This window comes from Aspergillus mulundensis (genome assembly GCF_003369625.1).
Source record: "Aspergillus mulundensis strain DSM 5745 chromosome Unknown scaffold_2, whole genome shotgun sequence".
Lineage (NCBI taxonomy): Eukaryota > Fungi > Ascomycota > Eurotiomycetes > Eurotiales > Aspergillaceae > Aspergillus > Aspergillus mulundensis.
This window is the reverse complement of record NW_020797890.1, coordinates 1302326-1327214: the sequence shown is the minus strand read 5'-3', so window position 1 is coordinate 1327214 and position 24889 is coordinate 1302326. Positions and strand designations below refer to the sequence as shown.

At 51.9% G+C, this 24889-nt stretch overlaps 10 protein-coding genes across 10 annotated transcripts; 4 read left to right on the top strand and 6 right to left on the bottom strand.

Annotated features, from left to right (window-relative positions):
* Positions 1-356: 356 nt before the first annotated feature.
* On the top strand, positions 357-1264 carry DSM5745_03107 (uncharacterized protein; the record flags this gene model as incomplete). The annotated part of the gene is made up of 2 exons (XM_026745123.1): positions 357-516; positions 567-1264. The coding sequence occupies 2 exons, from the start codon at positions 357-359 to the stop codon at positions 1262-1264; spliced, it is 858 nt and encodes a 285-aa protein (XP_026605989.1).
* Positions 1265-2354: 1090 nt separating this feature from the next.
* DSM5745_03106 (Carboxylic ester hydrolase) lies at positions 2355-4130 on the top strand (the record flags this gene model as incomplete). Its single annotated transcript, XM_026745122.1, has 3 exons — positions 2355-2642; positions 2688-3089; positions 3144-4130. The coding sequence occupies 3 exons, from the start codon at positions 2355-2357 to the stop codon at positions 4128-4130; spliced, it is 1677 nt and encodes a 558-aa protein (XP_026605988.1).
* Positions 4131-4367: 237 nt separating this feature from the next.
* On the bottom strand, positions 4368-4687 carry DSM5745_03105 (general stress protein; the record flags this gene model as incomplete). The annotated part of the gene is made up of 2 exons (XM_026745121.1): positions 4368-4493; positions 4562-4687. The coding sequence occupies 2 exons, from the start codon at positions 4685-4687 to the stop codon at positions 4368-4370; spliced, it is 252 nt and encodes an 83-aa protein (XP_026605987.1).
* A 2651-nt stretch (positions 4688-7338) lies between these two features.
* Positions 7339-7992, top strand: DSM5745_03104 (60S ribosomal protein eL22; the record flags this gene model as incomplete). The annotated part of the gene is made up of 3 exons (XM_026745120.1): positions 7339-7350; positions 7563-7798; positions 7866-7992. The coding sequence occupies 3 exons, from the start codon at positions 7339-7341 to the stop codon at positions 7990-7992; spliced, it is 375 nt and encodes a 124-aa protein (XP_026605986.1).
* A 461-nt stretch (positions 7993-8453) lies between these two features.
* On the bottom strand, positions 8454-10349 carry rex3 (putative RNA exonuclease Rex3; the record flags this gene model as incomplete). Its single annotated transcript, XM_026745119.1, has 1 exon — positions 8454-10349. The coding sequence occupies one exon, from the start codon at positions 10347-10349 to the stop codon at positions 8454-8456; it is 1896 nt and encodes a 631-aa protein (XP_026605985.1).
* A 593-nt stretch (positions 10350-10942) lies between these two features.
* On the bottom strand, positions 10943-11935 carry DSM5745_03102 (BRcat and Rcat domain-containing protein; the record flags this gene model as incomplete). Its single annotated transcript, XM_026745118.1, has 2 exons — positions 10943-11327; positions 11382-11935. 2 exons carry the CDS (start codon positions 11933-11935, stop codon positions 10943-10945), a joined length of 939 nt encoding a protein of 312 aa, XP_026605984.1.
* A 741-nt stretch (positions 11936-12676) lies between these two features.
* DSM5745_03101 (glycoside hydrolase family 32 protein) lies at positions 12677-14594 on the bottom strand (the record flags this gene model as incomplete). The annotated part of the gene is made up of 3 exons (XM_026745117.1): positions 12677-13897; positions 13950-14438; positions 14499-14594. The coding sequence occupies 3 exons, from the start codon at positions 14592-14594 to the stop codon at positions 12677-12679; spliced, it is 1806 nt and encodes a 601-aa protein (XP_026605983.1).
* A 724-nt stretch (positions 14595-15318) lies between these two features.
* On the bottom strand, positions 15319-16268 carry DSM5745_03100 (uncharacterized protein; the record flags this gene model as incomplete). Its single annotated transcript, XM_026745116.1, has 2 exons — positions 15319-15509; positions 15566-16268. The coding sequence occupies 2 exons, from the start codon at positions 16266-16268 to the stop codon at positions 15319-15321; spliced, it is 894 nt and encodes a 297-aa protein (XP_026605982.1).
* Positions 16269-18344: 2076 nt separating this feature from the next.
* On the bottom strand, positions 18345-21561 carry DSM5745_03099 (putative integral plasma membrane protein; the record flags this gene model as incomplete). The annotated part of the gene is made up of 6 exons (XM_026745115.1): positions 18345-18503; positions 18559-20412; positions 20461-20545; positions 20742-20868; positions 20922-21468; positions 21523-21561. 6 exons carry the CDS (start codon positions 21559-21561, stop codon positions 18345-18347), a joined length of 2811 nt encoding a protein of 936 aa, XP_026605981.1.
* A 395-nt stretch (positions 21562-21956) lies between these two features.
* Positions 21957-23197, top strand: DSM5745_03098 (snoRNA-binding rRNA-processing protein UTP6; the record flags this gene model as incomplete). Its single annotated transcript, XM_026745114.1, has 2 exons — positions 21957-22046; positions 22106-23197. The coding sequence occupies 2 exons, from the start codon at positions 21957-21959 to the stop codon at positions 23195-23197; spliced, it is 1182 nt and encodes a 393-aa protein (XP_026605980.1).
* Between the last annotated feature and the right edge of the window lie 1692 nt (positions 23198-24889).

Below are 24889 nucleotides of genomic sequence, written 5' to 3'. Positions count from 1 at the left end.
CCGCCTGATTTCATTTGCTGGAATAGCTACCGGCTGGAAGTCGGCGCTGCCCAGCCGGGAGGGCTGAAGATGACGCAAGAGGGACGCAGGCTGCAGCATCCAACAAGGTTTTAAAACTCCGAGTTCCCCAGGCAGACAAGCGGGCTATAACTGTAACCTTAAGAACCTGTTCGTTCAGAAGCAAGAGATCTATGCATAGAATTAGACTCCGCTCGTCTTGAGATTGAATGAAGATGCTGTCGCGACGTCTTGGGGTGTCCTTGTTTCGGACTTCGATGCCAAAGCAGGCCAGGGCGCCATGGCTCAGATCGAGTTTGATTCGACCGCCGGTGCCAGTCGTTTACGCAGCCAGAACGATGGCTGGTCATGCAAGCATGAAGGAGAAACTGCCCGATCACAACGGTACTGAGCGATTCCGCGAGTTCAATTTGGCCGGGAAGGTTTTCGCAGTGACCGGCGGCGCTCGAGGACTGGGCTTAACGATGGCGGAAGCATTGGTTGAGGCCGGAGGGGAAGGTACGTTTTTGACCATATCTTGTTATCCTGGAGTGTGCTAACCAAACCAGTGTATTGTCTTGACCGGCTCCCCGAACCAGATGCCGAGTTCCACGCTGCGCAGAAGCGAGCGAACCCTGACTTTGGAGGTGCCCTGCATTACCTTCGTATGGACGTCACGGATGATGCCAATACCGAAGCCGTCATGGAAGAGATCGCAAGCAAGAGGAACCGCCTTGACGGACTGATCGCAGCCGCAGGCATCAACCACGTTGAGTGCGCATTCGACCACAGTCCAAAGACCGTCGACAACCTCATCCACGTAAACTACACCGGTGTATTCCGAAGCTCTGTCGCCGCAGCACGTGCGATGATGGCACGGAAATGCCACGGCTCGATCCTTCTCGTGGCGAGTATGAGCGGTCTGATTGCAAACAAGGGAATGGCGTCGGCGATCTATAACTCGTCGAAGGCAGCAGTCGTCCAGCTGAGTCGCAGCCTTGCGATGGAGTGGTCGGAAGTCCGAGAGGATGGGCGTGGCGGTATCCGTGTGAACAGTCTGTGCCCAGGGCATATCGAAACGGCGATGGCACAGATGGTGATGGAGAAGGATCCGGAAACAAGGGTAACTTGGGAAAGCGAGAATATGATGAAGAGGTTGGCGAGGCCGGAGGAGTTTCGAGGTGTTACGTTGCTGCTGATGAGTGATGCGAGCAGTTTCATGACTGGGAGCACCATTGTTGTGGACGGAGGCCATACAGCTTGGTAGTTTATATGAGCTGGCTCGTTAAACTGCTAGATTTCGTTAGATGGTTTACCTTTGCATTGCGAGAATACCATTTGCTTTGTTATTTTTTTATAATTGCTCTTTCTTCACATCACTTCTGTCACGTGGGAAGATGAGGGAATTCGTTTGCAAGGTTGGAACTTCCTCATTACCGTTATCTCCCTCAGTGATCAGAACGCAGTCAACTCGGAGACCCCTCAGATACCAGGAAGAGCCTTGTAACGCGCTCCTAGCACCGTTGTGCCGACAGGGCCAGGCTGCGCATTGAGAGAAGGCTCATGAAGCTAGTGACAAGCATGTTGTGGTTAGTTCGCTGCATTATACTGGCATAGGAAAACACTTGTTGACCGTCATCTCTGACAGTGAGCTTTTTAGGTAATGATGCACAGCGATTCTTCGCTTTCCCTCCCACATATCAGCCCTATCGACGAGTTGCTCCTTTCATCAAAACGAAGCCTGGTATCAGAGCAACCACTTGAGATCGACACTGCTGTCGCCAGCAAAAGAACGGCGTAATGGGTTTCAATTTATCCCGAGTGTGGCCAGGAAAGCTTCCGAAAGTGTTTGGAGTTCAAACTCCAATTGCTATATCCCATCTGAAATGGTGCGATTTGGAGAACCTAGTCCGGCGGCACGCTAGGGTGATATCAGCCATCGGACATCGGGGAACAACGCCGGTCGGCAATTGAAATACCTTGCAGAACTTGGTTGGAGTCAAGAGTTGATCCTACAATCTCCATGCCTCCAGCCGTGTTTATCCCCATTTACAATCGGGTGCGTGTCCGATGTCCGAGACTGGCTGCGCTCCAGCCGGCCCACTCCCCCGGATTTACCCTAGCTGGCCGTTTCTGGGGATGCGGGGCTCCTCATTCCAGGCCTTTCTGCAAGCATTGACTCCGTTAATAGGATTGTTGTTGTTCGTACTGGGTCGAAAGACCTCGGGATATTCGAGCCAAGAGCAATGACTATCCTTCACACCTTATGGGAGCCGAACAGTATAAATAGGACAGAATGGCTCCAGCCAACCTCATGGGTCGTTCCTCTGCAACCAGCATCGTTGTGCATTCATGCCATGCTTGATAAGATGTGGACATTTATCACCGCTGTTCTTGCTCTGTCACTCGGGATTTCCGCTACCCCATTCAGGCGGGGCAATATCAGTCCACCCACAGCTCACGTCAAGAACGGAACATACGAGGGTGTTCACTCGACGGAATATGACCAGGACTTCTTCTTGGGTGTCCCATTCGCGCAGCCTCCTGTGGATGACCTCCGATTTAGGCTCCCACAGTCTCTGAACACAACCTGGGAGGGTCCTAGAGATGCAAAAGACTACTCCCTCCTCTGCGTCGGATACGGCGTAAGTTCTGCAGAAAAGCCGTCATACTCATGCTGACTCTCGCAGCTCGACCAAACGTTTTACGAGCAATCAGAAGACTGCCTATACCTGAACGTCGTTCGACCCGCTGGTTACGACCACGAGAAGCTCCCCGTAGCTTTCTGGATCCACGGCGGAGGGTTCAGCAACGGCGGCGGTGGCGACCAGCGCTATAACCTCTCCTTTATCGTCGAGCAGTCTGTCAGAATCGGCAAGCCCATAATCGGTGTCTCGATCAACTACCGCCTCAGTGTCTGGGGCTTCCTCCACTCCAACGAAGTCGTCGGGGAAGGGGTCACCAACCTCGGCCTGAGGGACCAGCGCCTCGCTCTGCACTGGGTGCAAGAGAACATCGCTGCGTTTGGCGGAGACCCGAAGAAAGTGACTATATTTGGCGAGTCTGCAGGTGCCGCCTCCGTTGGCTTTCAGGTAAGTCTGATCACCATCTTGGAGATGAGTGTCATGCCCGACTAACGAGCATAGCTTACTGCCTACGGCGGCCGCGACGACAAGCTCTTCCGCGCAGCAATCCTGCAGTCGGGCAACCCGATCTTCTACGGCGCCGAAAATGGCACGCAGCGCTCTCAAGCCTCTTTCGAAGCCATCGTATCCCAGGTGGGCTGCTCCGACTCCTGGGACAGACTCCAATGTCTCCGAGAGGTCCCATTCCTAACCCTAAACGCAACATACAACACCATCAGTGGCTCCTTCTCCCCAACAATCGACGGCGACTTCATCCGCACGTACGGCAGCCAGCAACTGCGAAACGGCCAATTCGTCAATGTCCCCATCATCACGGGTGCAAACAGCGACGAAGGCGCATCCATGAGCCCCACGGGCATCAACACGACAGAAGATTTCAAAGCCACCCTCTCCACTTTTCTACCGGCTTCATTCCAAGACGCCATCTTAGAAGCATACCCAGACGACCTCTCCGTTAACGTTGTCGCCAGTCTAGGAAATCAACGCCCCGCTCCCTCTTACGGCGCCCAGTTCCGCCGCAGCGCCTCCTTCTGGGGTGACTACTACTTCATCGCGTCGAGACGGCAAACCGCGAAGACGTGGGCTGCGCATGGGATCCCCGCATACGCCTACAGATTCAACGCCATTCCAGCTGGCGTCCCGCCCGAGATCGGCGTTGGCCATTACAAGGAGATCGGGTTCATGTTCAAGAATCTGCAGGGTGTGGGCTATAGACCGGATATTCTCCCGTTCGAGGGCAAGGGCCAGAATTACATTGAGCTTGCGGACTTGATGAGCTCGACTTGGGTCAGCTTTGTGTACGACCTCGATCCGAGTAACTATACCGGAAGGAACAGTAGTATTCCGGCTTGGCCGCAGTACGATGTGCACGATCCGCGGGATTTCGTCTTCGATGCTAATGTTACGAGTTATGTTGAGGCCGATACATATCGCGCGGTCGGGATTGCATTGATAAATGACAATGCGGCTGAGGTTTTGCATAGATAGATAGTTATGTCCGCAATGATACGGAGTACGTCCCTGGTTAAGAAATACTCGACCCGAAAGGAAACACTGTAGAGCGATTCGAGTGATCCAATTCAATGGCTCGTATTCTGCAATGGATCCACAGTTATCGGTTATCGTACAGAAAGGACAGTCATAGCAAGCTTGCTTATAGTACATAGCGCTCCGCGCATTCATCATATCAGATCATGACACATGAGAAGTCAACGACGCCTCCCCTTACTCCTCAGGCTCGTGGGTCTGGCCGGTGGCCTTGCCGCCCTTGCGTCCGGCCTCACGGGCACGCTCCTCGCCAGGCTGGAAGCTACCGCCGGAGGCGTGGCCGCCCTGGGATGCGATGTTGCGCTAAAGAGACGCGTTAACCAAGATCGAGATTAGGGATGTTGGGTATTTGATTGAGGTGCGGTGCGTACCTGCTTCTCAGTATCCATGCTAGCGAAGCCACCGCTGTGGGAAGACTGGCCGCCCTTGCGGGCGATGTTCTCGACCTCCTCGTGGGGGCGGTTGGAGAAGTTGCCGGGGTTGGTGTTGTGGGCCATTTTGGTGGTTTTGGTGGTGTTGCTTGTTGGGTCTGAGGATTGGGAAGTAGTTGTTTGTGTTTGTGTTTATGTAGCTGGGAGAAATGTGCTTGATGTGGATTGATGGGCGAGGTTCGAGGCGGTACTTATAGCCGTTGCGAGGGAGGATCTGCGTCTAGTTCACGGGTATGATGATGTCGTCTCTAGGTCATTCAGGGTCATGGACGAGGGGTTGAGATGCCGTGATTCTGTGAAGCGTGGTTGAGGCATCATGGTACGGTCATTGTGGGTTTGTGAGGTCAGAAGGGGGAGGGGGAGTTGTATGGGGTGGCGGAGGGTGGTCCACGGATACGAGTGTCTGTCCCTCGAACTGACGCTGAGATATGCGGCGATGGCAGGGGGAAATTATCCCAAATTCCTGCTTTTGAGGATTAAAATCTGACCTGTCGATTGTTTGATGCTTCGAAGTTTCGAGTTTGCGGTGGTTTCCCAAATGGTGGAGTTTGTTTGGCCAATGCTGAGGCTTCACGTCATTCTTACAACTACTCTGTAGAATTGAAGTTCGACCTTCAACAGAGGAACCCTGCGATATGTGATGTGATTCTGATGCTTGGAGAAAAAGAAAAGGCAGATCTTTCTAGCTGATTTAAGGATGATGAAGGGCTCGTCAAGGTACTCGGATGTACATCCGACGATCGATCTAGATTCTCGAATCAGGGCAAGGTACTATCTGATCGTTAGCTTGAAAGAAGACCAAGCTAAAGGGTTGGAACATCCTGGAAGAATCGTGTTTTCAACTTAGCTATTTGTTGACCATGAAGGGCACTAGATCAACGCAATTACGGTGAAAGCTATCGACCGTCGTCAGCAATGCCGTCAACGAGGACATCAAAACATCGTCTTACGCCGAACTACCCGATGACGCGGAGTTCGATGGCTAGGTTTCGGATTCTATTGACAAAAGGAAGTCGACTGGCTGCCAAACATCCAGTCAGTCGTAGTGCCAGCCCTCCTTGTGTGGCTCGTCACCCGGCACGTACGTGACTCAATTTAACCGAAGCCTCAGCTGAAGCGCAACGCAATTATCTCATCAAAGAAGGGATTGTTCGTCCAGTCCGGGCCTTCCCGTCCATGCCTAGGAATCCCTCGTTCTTTGGGCGCGCTCCAGAACGGCTGACGCTCGTCCTTGCGCTTTAGCATGGTGGCCGGTTCGACAGCTGTTTGACGTCAAGGCTCGCGGGCCAGAATCTCCAGCTTCTCTGGACTGTGGAGGATGTTTATTTGCCATGCGACGTTGAGTTGGATGTGTTTCAGTCAACAAGGTATATCCTAGTTGGCGACGTGCACAACGCGCATCTTCTTGCCTCATGAGTATATTCAACAAGAGAACTTTCTCCCTCTCTGGGCTGTAGTCGTCATCCGGCTGCAGTCAAACCTGGTTAGACGCCTTTTCTCTCCGTTTCATGACCCCGGTTATATACATCCCTGTCATCGCCTGTTCTCGAATTGGAGAGCGTCTGGATTGGTGGCTGGCCTCTACACGCTTGGGAGATTCGTTCTCACCTAGACGATGAGAAGGTAACACGCTCGGGGATATTTGCCTTGATTTCGTGGACAACGACCATGGCCGAAGGCATTATGACCGGGGAAAACTCTGAAGTCTTCATGTACTCAAATATCAGAGGTCGAAGGCTGTCCTTTGGGAAGTGCAGCGTTCCACGGCATTTGATCGATCAGGCGAAGCCGGGGATGTATTATTGGAAGCACGTAAGGCATTGTTTGCACACGTAGCCGATCTGGGTTCGCCAATCCACTTCTATGAAGACAAGTGTTAGTTTTGTACGAGCGGTTGGCGAGCAAAGGTTGAGGCTCATAAAGGTCGCTTGCAATGCGGAAAATATGAGACCAGACGAAGGACATAGGAGCGATCAGGCAAGAGACAGAAGGTTCTGGGTAGAAGACGACCAAGGACCTATCTACGACTGAAAACAGGACAAGAAATATGAACTGAAGACACTTCGCCTACGATGGTTGATGGACAGACAGCGCAGAAAACCAAGATCTTCCAGCACCAATAACACAAGATCTCTTCTCCAATCAACCGGCAAGCCGACCCATTGATGAAAAGGGTGTGTTCGCGTCAATCGGGGGTAGTGTAAGCCCGATGACACTGTGCAGCAGGACATGCGCAAGCACAGAGGCCCAGCTGCGGAGACCAAAAATAAGAATAATCAATGTTGTGTTCAAGTAGAACACTTTCAGAGATTAAACTGAAAAGAACAGATACTACACTTGATCTAAGCCAAAAGGCAAAGAGAGCTGGAAAAGAAAAGAAAAAAAGACTAAAAGATGCGGGAGCGAAGAGGCTTTTATACCCGGCAGAGGTGGAGCGTGCGTAGCGAGTCGACTAGTGTCGATTTTCGACGCTGCCTATTGGCTGTTTCCAGTGAGCCGTCATGTGATGGCTTTCCGGCAGGTGCATGCCCTAGCAACAATGCCCTAATTAACTTCCGGATTTGGAGAACCCACCACGGCACCGACGCATCGTCAAGTCAGCTCCGCTCCTCGATCGAACTTTTCTCCTCACACCCACAAAAGGCGCAGGATACTCACCTCTTTGCGACCACGACTTTTCAACCCTCATCTCTTCATACCCCCCTTCGTCACTCGAAATGGCTCCCGCTGTATGTCCACGTCTCCATTCTTGAACTGCTTTGCTGTTCCCCCTGTTGCTGCGATGGGACTCTCTCGCTTTCGCTCTCTTCGCACTTCGCCGCGGCCGAAATGCCTACGGTCGAGCCGCAAGATAGAAAGAAAGATGCAGAGAGGGCTTCGCACACAGGGGACTCTCGCCATCGCCAATTGAACAGTAGGCTAATAGATATCGCCGGATTAGGTCGCCCGTGGCCGTAAGGCCCAGAAGGTCACCCAGAAGTTCACCATCAACGCTTCTCAGCCCGCCAACGACAAGATCTTCGACGTCTCCGCCTTCGAGAAGTTCCTCCACGACCGTATCAAGGTTGAGGGCCGCGTTGGTAACCTCGGCGACAAGGTCGTCATCTCCCAGGTTGGCGATGGCAAGGTCGAGGTTGTCGCTCACATCCCCTTCTCTGGTCGCTACCTTAAGTACCTGTACGTTCACCGTCTATATATGATATGTTGTTAGTGCCGGACAGGGCTAATTGCTTTGCGTGTGCAGGACCAAGAAGTACCTCAAGAAGCAGCAGCTCCGTGACTGGCTCCGCGTTGTCTCCACCTCCAAGGGTGTCTACGAGCTCCGCTTCTACAACGTCGCTTCCGAGGAGGCCGATGAGGATGAGGAGTAAATTTCTCACTCCTAGAGAAATTTGATGAGTGAGAGCTGGCTGGATGATGCGTCGCGTTCTCCGCCTGGAACAAAACAAAAGGGGTGATGGGTTCGGGGCCGGTGTGTCCAGCTCGGCTGGGTTGGATTGGACTCTGTGGGGTGTCGTGGTTTATCGGCGGTCGGCGGACATTTGTGAGATGGATCAGCGAGCCTGAAAAGGTAGCTGAGTTTCTTCTCTTATACCCGGTGTTGCGCTCGAACCGTTGCTTGGATTTACGGACTTCAGCTACTCATGACGTTATGAATGGTAGAGATGAATATGGAGCCAATCTACACCCAACAAGACCAACTTGTGTTTACTCAATCCTGTAGTATGCAGAGTATACTGCTTGTATGTATACCGCTCGTCCGTATACCGCTGTATGTGATACTGTAAAGCAGCCAACCGGGTTTAGAGCCTTGACCCTTAATGAAGCCTCATCATTCGCCTTCCCTAGTCCTCTTCACCCCAGCCCCCTCCCCAAGCTTCAACTGCACCGGGCCAGCTGCCGCATTCGAGTCTGGCGCCACAAGCTTGCCCTCTATAACAACCCATCCCTTCTCCTTCAACCTTCCCCATACCAACCCCGCCTTGACCCTAACCAAATCCCCCGTAGCCAGCGCATCCTCAGCCGAATCATGACCTTGCTTGCCACTGGCCCCACCGGTCTGGATCTCGCGGTCCAGATGTTTCCTCGCAAGCGTTCGCAGGCTCATCCGCCACGGTAGTCCACCACCTGGGTGTGGATAGAGGATTGCAGTGTCGATCACGGTTGGGTGGATGATGCGGCAGGCGTTCAGGTCATTATCGATTGCGTGGCCGATCAAAGGCGTTGTTGGAGTAACGAGGTTGAGGAGGAGGGAGCGGGCTTCGGCGGGGGAGGAGACGAGTCGGTGTTGGGTCGAATCTGATGTGGAGGGTTCAACGGGGCTTCCGTAGGGAATAGCATTGGCGAAGTGCTCAGGGAAGACGCCGGAGTAGCGAGAGTTTAGGTCTAGGACTTCACCTAGGGGTCTGACGAGGACGTCGAGGACTTTCTCGCCTACTGGCCAACTAACCGCTGTGAGGCGGATGAGCTCCATGCCAAAAGTTGTGTAGCCCATTTCACAGTCGAAGCATATTGGAGTCGGATTATCGAGGTGAAGATTCTCTGGTGTCTGTTCGAACTGGAGGATCGAGGCCAGTCGTTTTGTTTCGGATACTTTGAAAACGTGCGTTGCGCCTGTCGTGCAGCCTGAGGATTCTCCTAGCTTCTGGTTGCAGCAGGTAAAGTACCCCTCCCTAGTGGTGCCAGTGATATGGTCCGTCTTCTTTTTTGGAGGATAGAATGCTTTGCCCGGATGATGGGTGCATGTGCCTCCGGTGGTCAGGGAGCCGTCCTCAGCGCGTCCTGGGAAGACTTGGAACCGAGCGTTGCATCGCTCGCATTTCTCCCAGCCTTTAGCTTCAGCAACGCCTTTCTTTGCAGTTTCGATTTCGTCTGCTGTTGGCGCTCTCGTCACGTAGCCGAATTCTTCTAATCCTTGCAGCGGAGTGATCAAGTGGCTTGCAACTGCAATCTCCTCCTCGACAGTCAAGTTGGACTTGAAAGGCTTCGGCTCTTTCGATGCCGCCCCGATCTTGATCTTATAGTATTTCTTGTTGAGGTAGTCTTTGAGCTCTTTCGCCCAGTCGTCTTTGCTCATCTTGGACAGTTTCACAATGCGAAGCTTGACCACATTCGAGTATACAGTCGGGCTTTCTCTTGCCACCTTTTCCTCTTCATCAAGGGCCATCGTAATGAGCTCATCCGGCGTGAGAATCAGGCACTTGTCCTGAAGCGTTTTGTCCTTGACGAACTGATCGTTGAGGGAGCATAGAGCACCATGCAGTTTCTTCACAATAGCCACCCGTACGTTATACGTAGCAGGCGCCTTCTGAAGCATGCGTGGGTTCAACGTTTCCTTCGGAGCTTGTCTGGGCGGGAGATTGGACCCTGAGGTGGGGGTACTCTCGCGCTTGGTGGGCGTTGTTGCTGTAGTAGTTGGGGTGGCCGACTGCCGTGATACAGGTGGCGTACTCTCGACTCTTGGAACTGGCACTGCGGGCTTTTTAACGGGTGTGCTCTTCGTGCTATCGACTCGCGGTAAGTCATCCTTTGATGTCTCCTTTGCTTCTGCACGAGGCTCTAGTTTGATTCTCTTAGTGGGTGGCTCCGCATTCTCTTTCTCCGACGACGCATCCTGAGAGACTGAAGCTGAAGTGAGGTTGCGATGAGAGAACATGCATGCCATAAGAGTGCATTCTCTTCCCTGCGGACAGGGGATGTCCTTGAATAATCCAAGCGGCGCAAACATGGTGAAGAATAAGTGAAGCGATACAGCTTCTGTAGGCTCGAATAGCGCGATTTGTCTTCAATAATCTATACACAAGGGGAGCGATGCAGGAGAGCCGTAGTATGAATGTATGAGTGGAGTCGCCCAATTGCAGCGACTGTTGAACTGCTCAGTCTCTAAATGCGGAGGCGGTTTATGAATGGTTGAAATGCTGAATCATAGCGTTTAGAGATACTCTCCGAGCTGGGCTGTTGTTCTCTTTGAGTATCAACACATAGCCAGCTCTAATATATAGCATTTGAGGAATCATACAGAAGAAGGATGGTTGAAGTAGAAACCTTTGGAAGAAGAGCTGCAGCCAGAGACGGATGAACGATAAGACTGCAAAGTATGCAAACTTGACGCCTGAGCTCTGAGGTGTCGACTTGGGCTTGCGCCTGCCTCTTTCGTTCAACGCATCAACCTCAGGTTGCAACAGCTTTATGGAGAATCTCAGTCTTCTGACAAACCACTAAATTCGTTTATCTCTACCTAGCACTCTAATAGGCACCATCCTTGAAGGAGAACTCCATTGTCAGGATATCACAACTAACCACCAGCAGAAGTTGACCCATCTACCTAACACACAAATAGTCCCTCCTGCAGCGCCTGCAAGCCAGGATCCCACATTCCCGACACTCGTAACAAAACCGATATCCTGGATCAGAGCATAATTCGCAAGAAAAATACCCCTGTACGAATCTGAACTCCTCGTGGTTGCATTCGTCTTCATCCTGGCCTCCCTCCGCGAACCCGGCACTATCCTGAAGCTCAACTGTCGAGGTACTGGTGTCGTCGATATTGAAAACTCCAAGAGCCCGATAATCAATGTCAAGGTCATCGGGAGCAGGATCTTCACGCCCATCCACATCTAATTCATAGCATTTGCATTCTTCAGACGACTCTCCTAGATCAAGCGATCCTCCGCATTTATAGCAGAAATCGGCGCCGCACCGGCAACTATATCACGATCAGTCAGTCAATCAGCATAATGAGGCAAACGGAGCCACCAACGAGATGTGAGCGCAACCATCTTCCAATTCTACCACTCTATTGCAGAAGTAGCAGCGCTGCCAGCCGTTCTTCTCCGCGAGTAGTAATAGCTGCTTCAGCGCATAGTCTGGAGGACATTCTCCCGAGTGCGCTTGCCCTTTGCAGTGTATGCACGTCCTGGACCGGCACTCAGAGCATGTCGCAATATCGTCCTTGATCAAAGACGGATGGATGAACTCGGAACATGTCGGGGCGCAGCAATATACCCTATCTTTGCCTGGAGTCTTGTACTCAAACTCCTTACTCTCGTATTGTTTGATGAGGTTGGCATCGAGGACCTTGCGGACCATAGCGATTTCGAGCTTCTCGCCCCGACAGCAGTATGCTGGAAATTCGGCTTCGTCTTTTATTGCCCTTCTGAAGAGCTCTGCCACGCAGGAGCGGCAGTACCAATGGCCGCAGCTGGGTATCAAGACGTTGGCCGGGCAATAGCATGCTCTACAGTCGGTAAGGGGTCGACGTTTGGACTTAGGGCCCGGGATGCGAGGAGCATCAACGACAGCTGGGGCTCTCATGGTGATTAATTCTTGAACTTGTCCGTCTCAGGAAGTGGAATCTGCGCTTGCACTCGGTTGTGTCGATTTACGAAACGATGGTAGATGCGAAGGTCGCGTGGAGGAAGAGCGGAAATGGAACACGGGAAGAAATACGACAAGGAAGATAAAGATGGTAAGGTGAAACGGATGAACGTAGATCTGGATTTAAAGCCTATTCAGCAATGGGCTTAATGAAGCGTTGCAATGACTGCTGGTAGTGATGACTACATCCTCTATCACCATGCGCATACTTTGTGAAAATCCCTATTCCCACAGTGAATTAGTGCTCGCCATTTAGGGAATCAAGCATGCATGCTATCATGTGTCTTGCTTTACGGAAAGCTGAGACTCTGAGGCCTTGCCTACTAGCAGCGTGGGTAGCCCTAGATGCTTCCTCTATTCGTGAGCTTACCACAAGATTCCAGGCAAAGTCAACAAAAGACCCATATTGTATGGGAACTGCTCGTTGATCTGGCTACAAAGAATGTTTTTTCGGTCCCTTTGGCTGTACATTCATCAAGATGTGGCTTTGCTTCTACGGCAGTTGCCGAACATGCACCTAGTTGTATAGACTGAAAATCATGCTATATTGTCTTTAAGATCAATCCACGGAATAATATCAAATTGAATCGGCCAGTAGGTAAGTCTAACATCTGAACATTAGGGGCAGGTAAGATACCCTTATATGCAAGTTCTAAATGCAATATCTAGCCAGATGCTTCATTTCCACACTGAAGCAACCTCGCTCACGCTCAGAAGCACATCCTCCACGCCCGCATCCCCTGTGAAGAGTCTTGCATACGTTGCTCCCTCCGGTGGGAAAACCTGGGCGGTAACAGTCGTTTCGCCCTGTCCCCCAAAGACCTCAACGCTCGACCAGTCGGCGAAGATCCTCAGCGTCACAGTCCCATCATCCGCCGGCTCAAGAGGAGCTGTGTAAACGGATGCGAATGTCTCGTCGAAGGAGACATTTCCTGACGTCCGCCTATCGACGAAGATTTGCTTCTCCGCGAAGTCGTAGCCGATGCGGGTCTGGGTCGTGAAGTTCTGTGTTGCGAGGAGGGAAATTCCGAACGAAGATGCATCCTCGTCCTCAGCAGAGAACGTGAGGTTGACGGCGAGCGTCTTCCCCAGGAAGCCAAGGTTGCGCGTGCTGTTTGCTGCGAGAGATTCGATGTGTGTGGTTTTCGGCTTGCTCGTGATAGCAGCCCAGTCCTCTTGCGGCTCCTGGACAACGACCACCCTCTCCTTGATAGTCTTGAGCTTAAGACGCCGCGGTATGGCCATCGCATTGCGCCAGATCGTCGTGGGCACCTTCTGCGCATACTGCCAGTTACTCATCCACGTAACGACCGTCTTCTGAAATTCAGGCAGACCGTTGTAAACCAGCGCCGCATAAAAGTCCGGTCCATAGTCCAGCCAATTCGCCACTCCCTCCTCATGCACACTCTCAGCATCAGGGATGAAGTGCGTCCCGTTGAACTGTCCCAGGATATACTGGTTGCCCGAGCCCACTGTTCCAGGCGGACCGCCAGGGTTAAGGCCGATCAGCGCGACCCATTTCACGTTCTCTTCGTCGCCGTCAACAGGTAAAGAGAAGAAACTAGGACACTCCCAGACGCCGCCGACAGCATTGTACGGGCCGAACTCGCTGGCGAATGTCCAGTTCTTTAGATCGTCGGAGGTGTAGATGAGTAGTTTGTGCAGGTCTGAGAGGGCAGTCGTCAGAATCCATTTGTTTGTGTCTGCGTGCCAGAAGACGTTGGGGTCGCGCCATTCCTTGTACTGCGCTTCGTAGGGGTGCGGTGGGTGTAGCAAGACCGGGTTTGCAGCGTCGTAAGTGTTCCACGTTAACCCCGAGTCAAGACTGTATGCTATAGATTGAGATTGCTGGTTTGCGTAGACCTTTTTGCCGCTGGGGAGGATCTGGTCGTAGACATACTATACAGCGTCAGTATCCTCGTCCATCCCATCAAGGTACTCCACAACATACGAAAGAAGTATACATCGCAACCATGGGCGGCACGGTCCCATTCCCAAAGCCGCTAGTATTCTGCTCATCAACAACCGCACTCCCGCTAAAGAACTCCTCCGTCACGGTCCCGGGGAATCCCTTCGCCGTCAGCGCAACGGGCTTCTCATCCCAGTGCGTCAGGTCCTTGCTCGTCGCGTGGCCCCAGGAGATCGCATCGTGCGCGACCCCGCCGGGGTTATACTGGTAGAACAAGTGGTACGTGCCATTTGCGTAGACGAGGCCGTTGGGATCGTTGATCCAGTTGCGGGCCGGGGTGAAGTGGTACTGCGGTCTGTATTGTTCTGTGTAGGATACCCCTGCTGGAGATGGGGATGGGGTTGGTGAGAGTGCGCGAGCAGCGGCTTGGGCTGCGAGGGTTGATGAGAGGAGAGTATGAGGGCGCATGTTGCGTGCACTTTGGACCTGCGGGCTACCGTACAGTATGTCGACCTCGGGACGTCGCTTGTGCTGCCTGTTTGTTAGTCTACCTTGCGGAGTCCGTCACGTCCTTTATATGTCTCTCGCAACACTCTGAGCTGCTTGGTCCTGGTGCATAGACTGCAACCCTACTCCACAGCATGTGTGATCGTCGTCGAGATTCTCCGACAATTCTCCGGCGGCCATGGCATGACTCCATTCGGAGACCCCGGGATGCCGACTTTGTGGAGAGAGCCGTGGGGAATCCTGTCTTGCCGAGCCCAAAGCCAAGGGCTTCTGCTTGAAGTTGGGCCTTTTCGGCGCACTATGCTCTCGGCATTATGAATGTGAGGTCATTTTTCGAGAAATTCAGGTTTCTGTTGCTGCCCGTCTCAATTTGAGAATGTCGTGGTGGTGGAGGTGGGCAGATACATATCCTAGCAGTCTTCGGTCTCTCAGGTACAGTAATGCCATGGTAGCAGATACAAAACAAGCAACAGATCCAGCTCTATTACTACACTATATACTGAGCTCAAACATCAGGAACTAGAAATGTCTATCTATCAACAAATATACCCAACCTTCCCGATAGCAAATCCAAAATAAAGACTATACCCGCCTCTTCTACCACCTCCTCCTTCTCCTCTTCGGTTTCGCTGCCTTCCTCTTCTTCGCACCTATAATTGCTAATCAGTAAAGAACAACCAGGCTTCGTGTCCGATGAGGAATGTGATATGCAAGGGGTTGTGAGGAATGTGCAGGCAGGTGTCGGTAGCCCTAGGTGTATGCAGTACTCCACTCTCTCATATTCCAGCTCCAAACTCCAAGTTCAGAACAGCATTGAAGTAACTAGGGCTTCACGACCCTTCCAATCGCTTTATACCTCAGAAATGCGAGAGAGTGATCTTTGCGGGGCTTTTTTATTATTACATCATTTCAATATCCCAAACACGTATAGAAAAAGACACAGGAATAGCGCCAGGATGAGGACTGTGAGTGTAATCCAGATCCACTTAAACTCACCGGGCTTGAGATTGTTGCCACGAGTACGGGAACTCTCGCCAGGATCGGAGCTGTCACGGGAGTCGGCGGAGCTCTGGGGCTTGACTCTGAATTTGCGACCTTTGGAGCCAGACGATGTTAGTAAGTATCTCTTGGACCTAGTGAGGGTGACATACGTGGGTTTTGATAAAGTCTACTTGCGAGTGACGGCCGGGCATAGTCGGGATACATAAAGTGATAGTCAACAGGATCTGAGGAAGATTTCGGAGAAACCTCGTATGAGGGCGATGGTAGAATGAGGTTCTTCTTTGGTGGAGGCGGGACTGGTAATGGGTCTTCGACATGTTCAACAATCGGCGCATAGTCGCTGTCCCAAATCATGTCCCTCAACTCCTCTCGGGCAATCGGGTCACAGAGCTTGCTCTGAAGATATCGGTAGGCGTACTCGTACAGTTTTGTCTCATCCTGCTGATGTTTGGTAGCTGAGCCAGGGTCAAATTCCCATCGTAGCACCCCTAGTGCTGGAAGGCGACGGCCGGTTGACGTGGTTGAATTGCTGGTTGATGCAATGGAAGGTGGGCGGCCTGAAGACCCGTCACCAATCGCTGGAGGAGCAGGTCGAATGAGCCAGCGTGGTGTAGGTGAGTCATCCCCAATGTGAATCTCCGGTATGCGTCTGCTCGGGATCCCATCAGTCTGGGCAGTTGGTCCTGGTTTAACTTCTCCATTGGGTTGCAGTAACCCTTCGGGTACTCGAAGTGGGCTTAAGCACCGCCTTTCTGGGAAGATATCCATCCGCCCAATGATATTCTTGGCGACTCTACGCCTGTCGGGGGGCGCGTGTTCGTCAGGATGGGGTCCTGGGAGTTTGCCTCCCATTTTCGCTTTGCGATAAGGAGGGATGCTCAGATCTACCACCTTTCCCTTCCAACGATCCACCTTTCGCCCGGGCTTTTGCTTTTCTGGGAGCACGAAGTCTTTTGGTACATTATAAAACTTAGCCATGTTGTTTCTTTTGATAATGGAGAGATGTCATCCGTCAGCCATCGCTATATAAGATGATGGCCTTAAACGGAGGGTATGAACCTACCTCAGGGCTGTAGATCGGCGGTCTAGCCGCAAAAGTGCGTATTAAGAATTGACAGTATACCAGTACTGTACAGTTTGAAGTTCTGAATGAGCAGGCTTAGGATGTCAGCGGGAGAATATCGGCATTGGATGGGTTTTCAACAACTTACTACAGACACGTAGAAGCCGGCTTGTACAGGCTTCCTTTGTTTAGGCCTCGGTATAGAACAAAGGGTTTCAGATTATTTCGAGTACAAAGGAATTCTCTTGAATCTGCAAGTTGGTGAGCAACAAGCCAAGTTGCCGGTTCTTTATCCATACCTCCATTTAGCTGCACAACTAGTTGACTTATGACGATTGATTCGACCCCAAAAATAGATTCTTTCTTGGGAACTCGTCACTATCCAAGTTTAGTACTTCTGAGACATGCAACCATAGGATTTATCATGGTTAGGGTCGAAACTCACCTGGAGTAGGCACTGGCCAACGTGGACACTGAAAAAGCTGACTAGAACTTGACTCTTCCCCAGATATCTGCAGGATCGTAGTATGCCCAGCAAATAAGCTCGGGCAATCTGCGAGCCCAAGAAGAATATGACGAGCGTAAGCACCTTACTGAGATACACGTGAAGTCTATCACGGCGTAGGGCAGAGAGCCTCCGACAGTAACCGTTCAGTTGAAGGGAAGGAAAGTTTAGATCCTTTCTTCTTGACCGTTTAGGGAGTCTCAGGCCATCCTATAGGCTAGGCGGAGGCTTGTGACGATGATCAACGGAGAGTCATGGGCGCATTCCTCGGCGGTTTCGAGTACGTACGCCTCTGTCAAGGAGCGATGATCAACGTCACCAACCATGTTGATTTGGCTAGAGCTCCGTTAGTATGACGCTTGCCTGGTGGGGTTTGCATTTCACGTTGCGTATAATTCGCGCAACTTGCACCTCCATGAGTGGTTGGTGGAGATCCTTCATATCAAAGTATCATTCCTGCCAAAAAGCAGCCCTTATCTGCCGCATTTCCCCTGTAAACTTGACAAAGTACAGGTTCCCGTACCGCGGATAGCACTAGCTCCTCCGCTTACGGTAGTGCCTGGTCTGTGTTCTGTGACGGCATAAATTCCTCGGCCTCTTAATATCTGTCGAGATTCGTAATCAACGATTTTGTGATGCGCGCCCAGGATGTCACGCCCAACAGCCTTAAACGAGAGGTCGGTTTTCATCCTCGTCATTTTCCCAGGTTCTGTACCGTCAACTCGGTATAATCATTTCGTTTTGTGTGCGACGCAGCGAAGGAGGTGCAGGGCGTTGAGAAGCTTGAAGAGTGCCGTTGCGCTTCCAGTCCTGGAGATGTAGAGACGACGTGCGCCGATGGGTCGGAGGATCTAAAGCTTAGGTTGCAACATTGTTATTAGCCTCATTCCAATTCTCAATGCATGGGCAGGAGATTGAGAATTAACACACTTGGTGCCATGACCACTTGTCCCGGCACTCACGGCCAATCAGTCGCAATGTACCAAGAACAATTTAATGTATTGCTCTGACCCCGAGAATAGTTTGATCAAGAGCAAGTCCTTAGGATTGATGGTAAGAGGTGGCGGGGATTACGAGGAAAGAAGGGGTTTTGACGGCGCGCAAGCAACTAAGGTCACATGGGAGTTTGGATATGCAGTTTCCCAAGTTGATCCATAAGCGCCTGGTATATCGAGGCACGTAAGTAGAAAACCGCAAGGTAGAAGAACCAAGAGGACTTTGGAATCGATACACTATACACATTCGTGATTATTAACACAGACAGTGAGCAGCATATAGCTGCTAACAAGCCAAGGATATACTTGACACCAACGAAATATTATATATGTCTAGCATAAGTAGCCTGTTATGCAGATATTGATTACTGCCAGTATCTCGGCTCGTTGAAGACGTGGTAGCGGTGACCGCGCACTCCCTGACCGCGGAACAGCGCAGGGAATCGGAGGCCCTGAGGAACCATTTCCTCCGGAATCATCATCTCATTCTCGGGCTCTGGTTCACCAATCACAAATTTACCGACCTAGGGCACGGTTTAGCAAGTCTCAACTTATGGATCTCCATGGGAAAGAACGTACCTGAATCTCAGTGTCGGTGATGGAGTCGCGGCTGACACGGGCGTAGCCGGTTCTCTTGATCTTCTTGTAGAGGATGTACTCGCACCAGCGGTCCCAGTCAGTCTGGTCTATATCTTTCATGCCGCTCAGCTCGCTGACGTAGGTGTTGTAGTTGCCTTCGAGCGGCTTGGTAACGAGGTAGCTTAGCAAGATCAGCGGACGCGGAGAAGAGCCCATCAAATTCGACAGATACTCGGTTTGCAGGCGACGGTCCTCTGGGTCTTCCTCTTGTCCCGAATGGAAAACAACAACATCAACCATCTCGCCATACATATCCAAAGTGGCGTGGATGGCAGGGGCGAGTTCACCAACGGGCGAAGGAAGGAGGTGGTGAGTCGAGTTAACAATTGGGAACTTGGAGAGCAGCGCCGAACCCCAGGTGTGTTTGTTAGGACCCGGGCCAAAGTCTGCATACATGCCTAGGTCTTCGGCAATGAACTGAGTGATATCGCGGTTACCCATGATGATACGCTGGTTGTCAGACTCGAGGAGACCGAGAACATCAATCTCGAGTTCCTCAATAACATCACGCATGCGTCGCTCGGAGGCCCACATGTCATTGTCAAGACCAAAGTGCACGGTCCAAATACCGGCAGTGACAGCCTTTTCCTCTTTGTGGTACGGTGTGTAATCGTTGGTTGGGAAGCGCAGGTATGCGATTGAAACTGACAGCAGTTGCAATGCGACAAGCACATAGACATAGTAGGACCGCGCTCTCCTGCCGTTCGGGCTGATGGCGTTGGTCCTGGGGCCGCTGGATCTGGACACGGCCGCAGAGAAGACACCAGCACCAATGAATAGCATCGCAATGGTCATGAGCCAGTCGGTGTGCTCCCTGACGAGCGGCCCGCCAGGAACAAACGCGTAGGCAACGACCCAAACGTGGAAGAGAAGGAGGAAGACATAAACGAAGAAAGCGAGGCCGAAGGTCGGCGCTGGGGAATGGCGGACCGCGGACGAGATCAGAACAGGCGAAACGGCCATCAGGTAGAAGGCAATCGTCAGAGCACCGTAGAATCCGCTCCAGTTGCTGGTGCATGTAAGGAAGGCCGCACCAAGGGAGCCAACGCCAAACGCGGTCCAGCTTCCGGCAACCTTAGGGTAGAACAGGCCAAACACAAGACCAGCGCCCATCGAAAAGATAGTAAGAGCGCCATGGGGCACAGCGAGGGGGCCACGGACTGGGTAGCCCTCCCAAACCCAGGCGATCATAGTACTGGAGTCCGACAAGAGGTAGTGCATCAAGAAGATCATGCTACCCGCTCCCAGTCCGGCAAGCAAAGAGGATCCCTTCTTGCCGGTCGACGGGAAGTAGTCCCCGCCACTACTGGCAGGGGCCCTGAATGAGCGAACGCCAGCCAAGATAGCAAGAAGCAATCCTAACTTATTCCAACCACCATTTTCGGCATGCATAATGGGCCAGAAAGGGTTGTTGGTCTTGCCCGCGAACTTAGCAATACTGGATAGAATCAAGCCGAGGCCCCATGCGAAGACACGCGACTCCAGTCTCGTGTGCTGCGCCCTGTCGCCGTACAGAGTGGCAGCAAAAGTGATAGAGCTGCAGGAGACAGCGAACGTGCTGATAAACAGTCTGTTGGCGGGATCCTGCACCTTATAGGCAAGGAACCCAGACAGTGACAGGAAGTGGAAGATACGAGGATTTTTGACGGCCAGAGATTTAAGGACGGGGATGGCGAGAAGCACAGGTGCAACGTAACTGAGGATGACGACTTCATATCCAGAGATACCCATGTGCCAGAGCGGGAAGTACCAGACAAGTACGGGAAGGGAAGTCCAGCTGGTCCAGTAGACAAACTGCTCTCTGTCAGTAAACGGTTAAAGGAGGGGAAATCCAGTATATACCCCATTGTACACATCAGCAGCGGCATCAAAAATCTCACTCCAGAAGAATCCCTGGCCAAAGGTGTTTCCGACAGGCTTTCCCTTCCTGTCTACGAGTTAATTTCACGGAAGACCTCCAAGGGTGGAGTTGTACACACTCTTTCTCAAGAACAGAGTCTGCAGCGTTTTTTAACTGCCTGAAAAATAATTTCCATCTTAGATCATGTCTCTCAAGTACCAACGGCCGATTTGGAACTGTACATTTGCTGGCTGTGCATTACTTTGGAAGCCAAGGTACATACCCTCGACTAACTCCTTTGATATCCTTCACCACAATCTCGAATGCTTCGAAGTCGAGCGCCGTAACGGCATCAAATCCGACATCAAACAGAATGAGAGACCATTCGAAAAAGGCGTACTTCGTGTAAGCTAGCAGACGGACAATGAGCATAAGTTGCATATAATCGATAAGGGCTTCTCACCGCCAGGAATTTTGTGCACTTTGTGCTGAATAAAGTAGTAGATCAACGGAACGAGTGTGCCGAAGAAAAGGCTGGCAAGGACCTTGCGGTACTTGACAGCGCGCCGGTTGTTGGGGCTCAAGGCCAAGCAACCAATTGTCCACGGCAAGGTTGCAACCAAGTAAGAAATCATGAAAATATCGTGCCAATCGTGGTCATCGGTTGACGTGACATATGTCCAGCCACCGCAGGTGAACGTCCGGAAAATTCCGACACCAGCAACAAACTTGGGAAGAGTCGAGTTGGGGCGGGCAGTCACAAGATACCAAAGGAAGACGAGGGCGAATCGAGGTCCTGACGTGATGGCAATGAAGACTTGGAAGAACGAGCGCTCGGGATACCGGTCGCCGATTGTTGCTGAGACAGAAGGGAACCACTCATCCGGATAGCCGTAATGTTCGTTCTGCACAATCTTGTTGAAATGCAGGCTCATTCCGACAACGAGGGCGCTGAAAAAGGCAGTGTACGCGACGGCGGTATGGGCCCAAGCGACCCATTTTCCATTGACCTAGCAGAATATCAGCCCGGGCATTAATGCGTGTGAAATTGAAGGTGCACTCACCGTCGCAACGGCGTCCCCGTCTTTAAACTTGGGCGCCATTGTCGCGCGGGTAAGGGACTCAGGTCTCAGGGCTCAATGAAAGTCTCAAAAGTTATTAGAGAAAGTCAAGAAGCAAAAGAGAATTGAATGAAAAGAAATGAAAAGAGAGTAGTGGAAAAGGCAAGACGGCGGAGGCAAGAAAAGAGAACCCCTGAGGCCAGCGAGGCATCAGAATTGAACGGGCTTGTATGGGATGGTCGAGATTCGGCAACGAACGGACGCCCGCCCGGACCATGAGGCGCTAGTGCGGATCTGGCAAGCGGCCACGGAGTTACGGCCTAAGATTTAAGGCTACAAAGAAAAAAGTGCGGGATACCGCGACTTTTTCTGTTGGGCATCTGCTTCTCCGATACTATCCAACTCGACCACAAGAGCTATTAGCTCCTAATTTCATAATGTCTGCCACCGCTGATAAAGCGCGGTTCTTCTTGGAAAAGTCCGTTCCGGAGCTCAAAGAGTACGAGAAGAAAAAGATCTTCACCAAGGTAAGCTTCGCAAAGTCTTGTCTGTCGGACGGCTGGATACTTACCTGATTTTCGCGTAGGATGAAATCACATCAATCGTCAAGAAGCGATCCGATTTTGAGCACAAGATCAATGCGCGTGGCGCACAGCCAGCCGACTACGTACGCTATGCCGAGTACGAAATGAACCTCGACAGTCTCCGGCGCAAAAGAGTAAAGCGACTAGGCATCAAATCAACCGGATTCAGTGGGCAACGTCGGATCTTTTTCGTCCTTGATCGTGCCACTCGCAAGTTTCACGGCGATATCGGTTTATGGGTCCAGTACATTGAATATGCGCGACGACAGAAAGCCTTCAAGAAACTCAGCACGATCCTGATGGACGCATTACGGCTTCACCCGTCCAACGCAGACTTGTGGATTTACGCCGCAAATTACTCCGTTGAAGACCACGCCGATATGTCTCAGGCACGGACCTATATGCAGCGAGGGTTAAGATTCTGCAAAAGCTCCAGGAAGCTCTGGATTCAGTACGCCAAGTTAGAGCTGATCTACATCACGAAGTTGGTTGCTCGACAAAGGATACTTGGGCTCGACGAAAAAGTCGAAGCTCCCAAGCAGCAGGCGCCAGAGGATGACTTTAATGCCGACATGATCATGATGCCAGACGTTACGGAAGAAGAGATCAATCCTAGTGCGCGAGATGAGAACATGGATGAAGCGGCGCTTAAAACTCTCAACTCAACTCCCGCACTTAGCGGTGCCATCCCACTCGCTATCTTCGACTCTGCCATCAAAAATTTCGACCATAACGACCAATTCGCCCACGAGTTCTTTGACATGGTCTTCAAGTTTGAAGACGTACCCTGCCTGCAGAAGATTCTGTCAAATATCCTCGAAGCAATGCAACAGTTCAAGCCCGTCAGCCCTCATACGTTGATATGCTACATCAAATACCCTACGGCCGGCGTTCAAGCCACTTCGGCCGAGTTCCCCCGTGCACTGGGAGCGGCACTGTCACGACTGCAAGAACATCGCCAAAAGCCCGAGGTTGCGAAGGAGGTAATCAGCTGGTTACGTCCAGTCGAGAAGACTAGAGACTTGGACCCGTCTATTCAAAAGGTTATTGCTGCCACGATTCACAAAGCGGAGCTGGTTCTTCAGGAATCGTAGGCCTGGGTCCGGTCATTCGAGGCGTTTTTGGAGTCGTCTTTCATTATCAAGTTGCGCAAATTGATATATATAAATTAGTATGAGAAGAAGCCATCAGTCGTCGCGACTTCCTCGTCGACCGCTCTTTTTGCTGCTGTGCATTTTTTTAGCCTTGATTCTAGCCTCTTTTGCAGCCTTCTCCCTATCAGGTGTCAGTCGCCAGTCCATACATAAGCGCTATTAGTGTACGTACAGTTTCTGCACGCGCCGCCTTTGCTCCGGAGAAGTCTCGCCAGGAACCAGATCATTTGCAGTAGTTTTCAGTAGTTGGTGGAGCTTGTCATAGCACGCGCTCACGTTGTCGGCCTGCTTCCGCGACTCTTCCGACTGTATAACCAGGCTGTGCGTCCTGGCCGCATAGTAGCGGGATGACTGGAGCGGGGAATGTATGATGTGCGGCACCAACGGCAACAAGGAATCAAGCGGTACCTTCAGTGTCGCCTTGGAATTGACCCTATCCGAGCGCTACGTTAGAAGCGAGACCCTTACACTACTACGTCGAGTGCGGGGACAGACTTGTTTACGTTCTGGCCGCCGGGGCCCCCAGAGCGGCTGAACGAGACCTCACCGACATGACGGGGGATTGTTGTGGAGTTGAAGTTGGAGAGCCATTCTCTAGCTGCAGCCAGGTCCTCGCTTGAAAGGTCCGCGTGCCGAGATGCGAAGGATCGCCGAAGGGTGACAGTGACACTATACCGGCTGAAAGGGGATGGAAGCATTGTGCGGAGCATGGCGTCAAATTGCGTCGTGAGAGGGTAGAAGAAGGTTCTCGACGTCCTAAGGTAGTCGGCCAGAGGGCCCTAGCTTAGCTGCCGAAGTTTGATATTGAATGAGGTCACATGGACAGGAACGAAGCCGTAGCGGCGTTTAAGCTGGAGTCTGGACTCTGCAACCAAGTTGGATGAACTGGAAGTGACCCACAGCGATCACCTCACCATCTTCCAAGGCTGCTCATCCAGGGTTGCGCAAGCATCTCTTCCTCCTTCACTCTCTCCTGTTCAGGGCTCAGTCGCTCCGGCATCTCGAACGTTCACCGGTTCCTCGCAATGAGCTTCCACTTGTTTTCTATGGCTTTCCCATAAGCTCACTAGCTGGGCCTTTATCCGCCTCTAGATCCCAGCTTCCTCCAGTCGCCGGGTCGCTTTTCAGCCACAGCTCTCTACTCCGTACACTGTGTGCTATCACGGTTGTCATTAATAATTGCTCAGTGTCCCAGTATACTGGAGAGCCCAGGGTCATTCACTGCTCGTCCACGTTATTTTCGATCGGTGCCCGGAGGGGAACTTCTTAGGTGGTGCTATTTGTTATTTTTTCACTGGTGGTCCCTGTTCCCAGTCTGAGCTCCGATCCTCCTCATCGACTTTTTCCGTCGCCTCCGATAGATCTTTCTGCATCTCCTTCCCTGCTACACCTGACCTCCTCCTCTTCCTTCCCTTATCAGTCTATTTCTTCATCCTCCTTCCCCGCCATAGGCACGCCTTTTCTTCTCTCCCCAAAACCTCTCTTTGTCTCCCTAACTTTTCCACTTGCCTCGCCGCCCTCGAGTGCTCCAACCCGCCCGCCTGGTTTTTTTCCACGACAGCCCCACTTAAGCTTTCACTGCTCTGCGCTCTTCGTTGAAAAGCTGCGATATTGGATTCGCCTCTCCAGTCG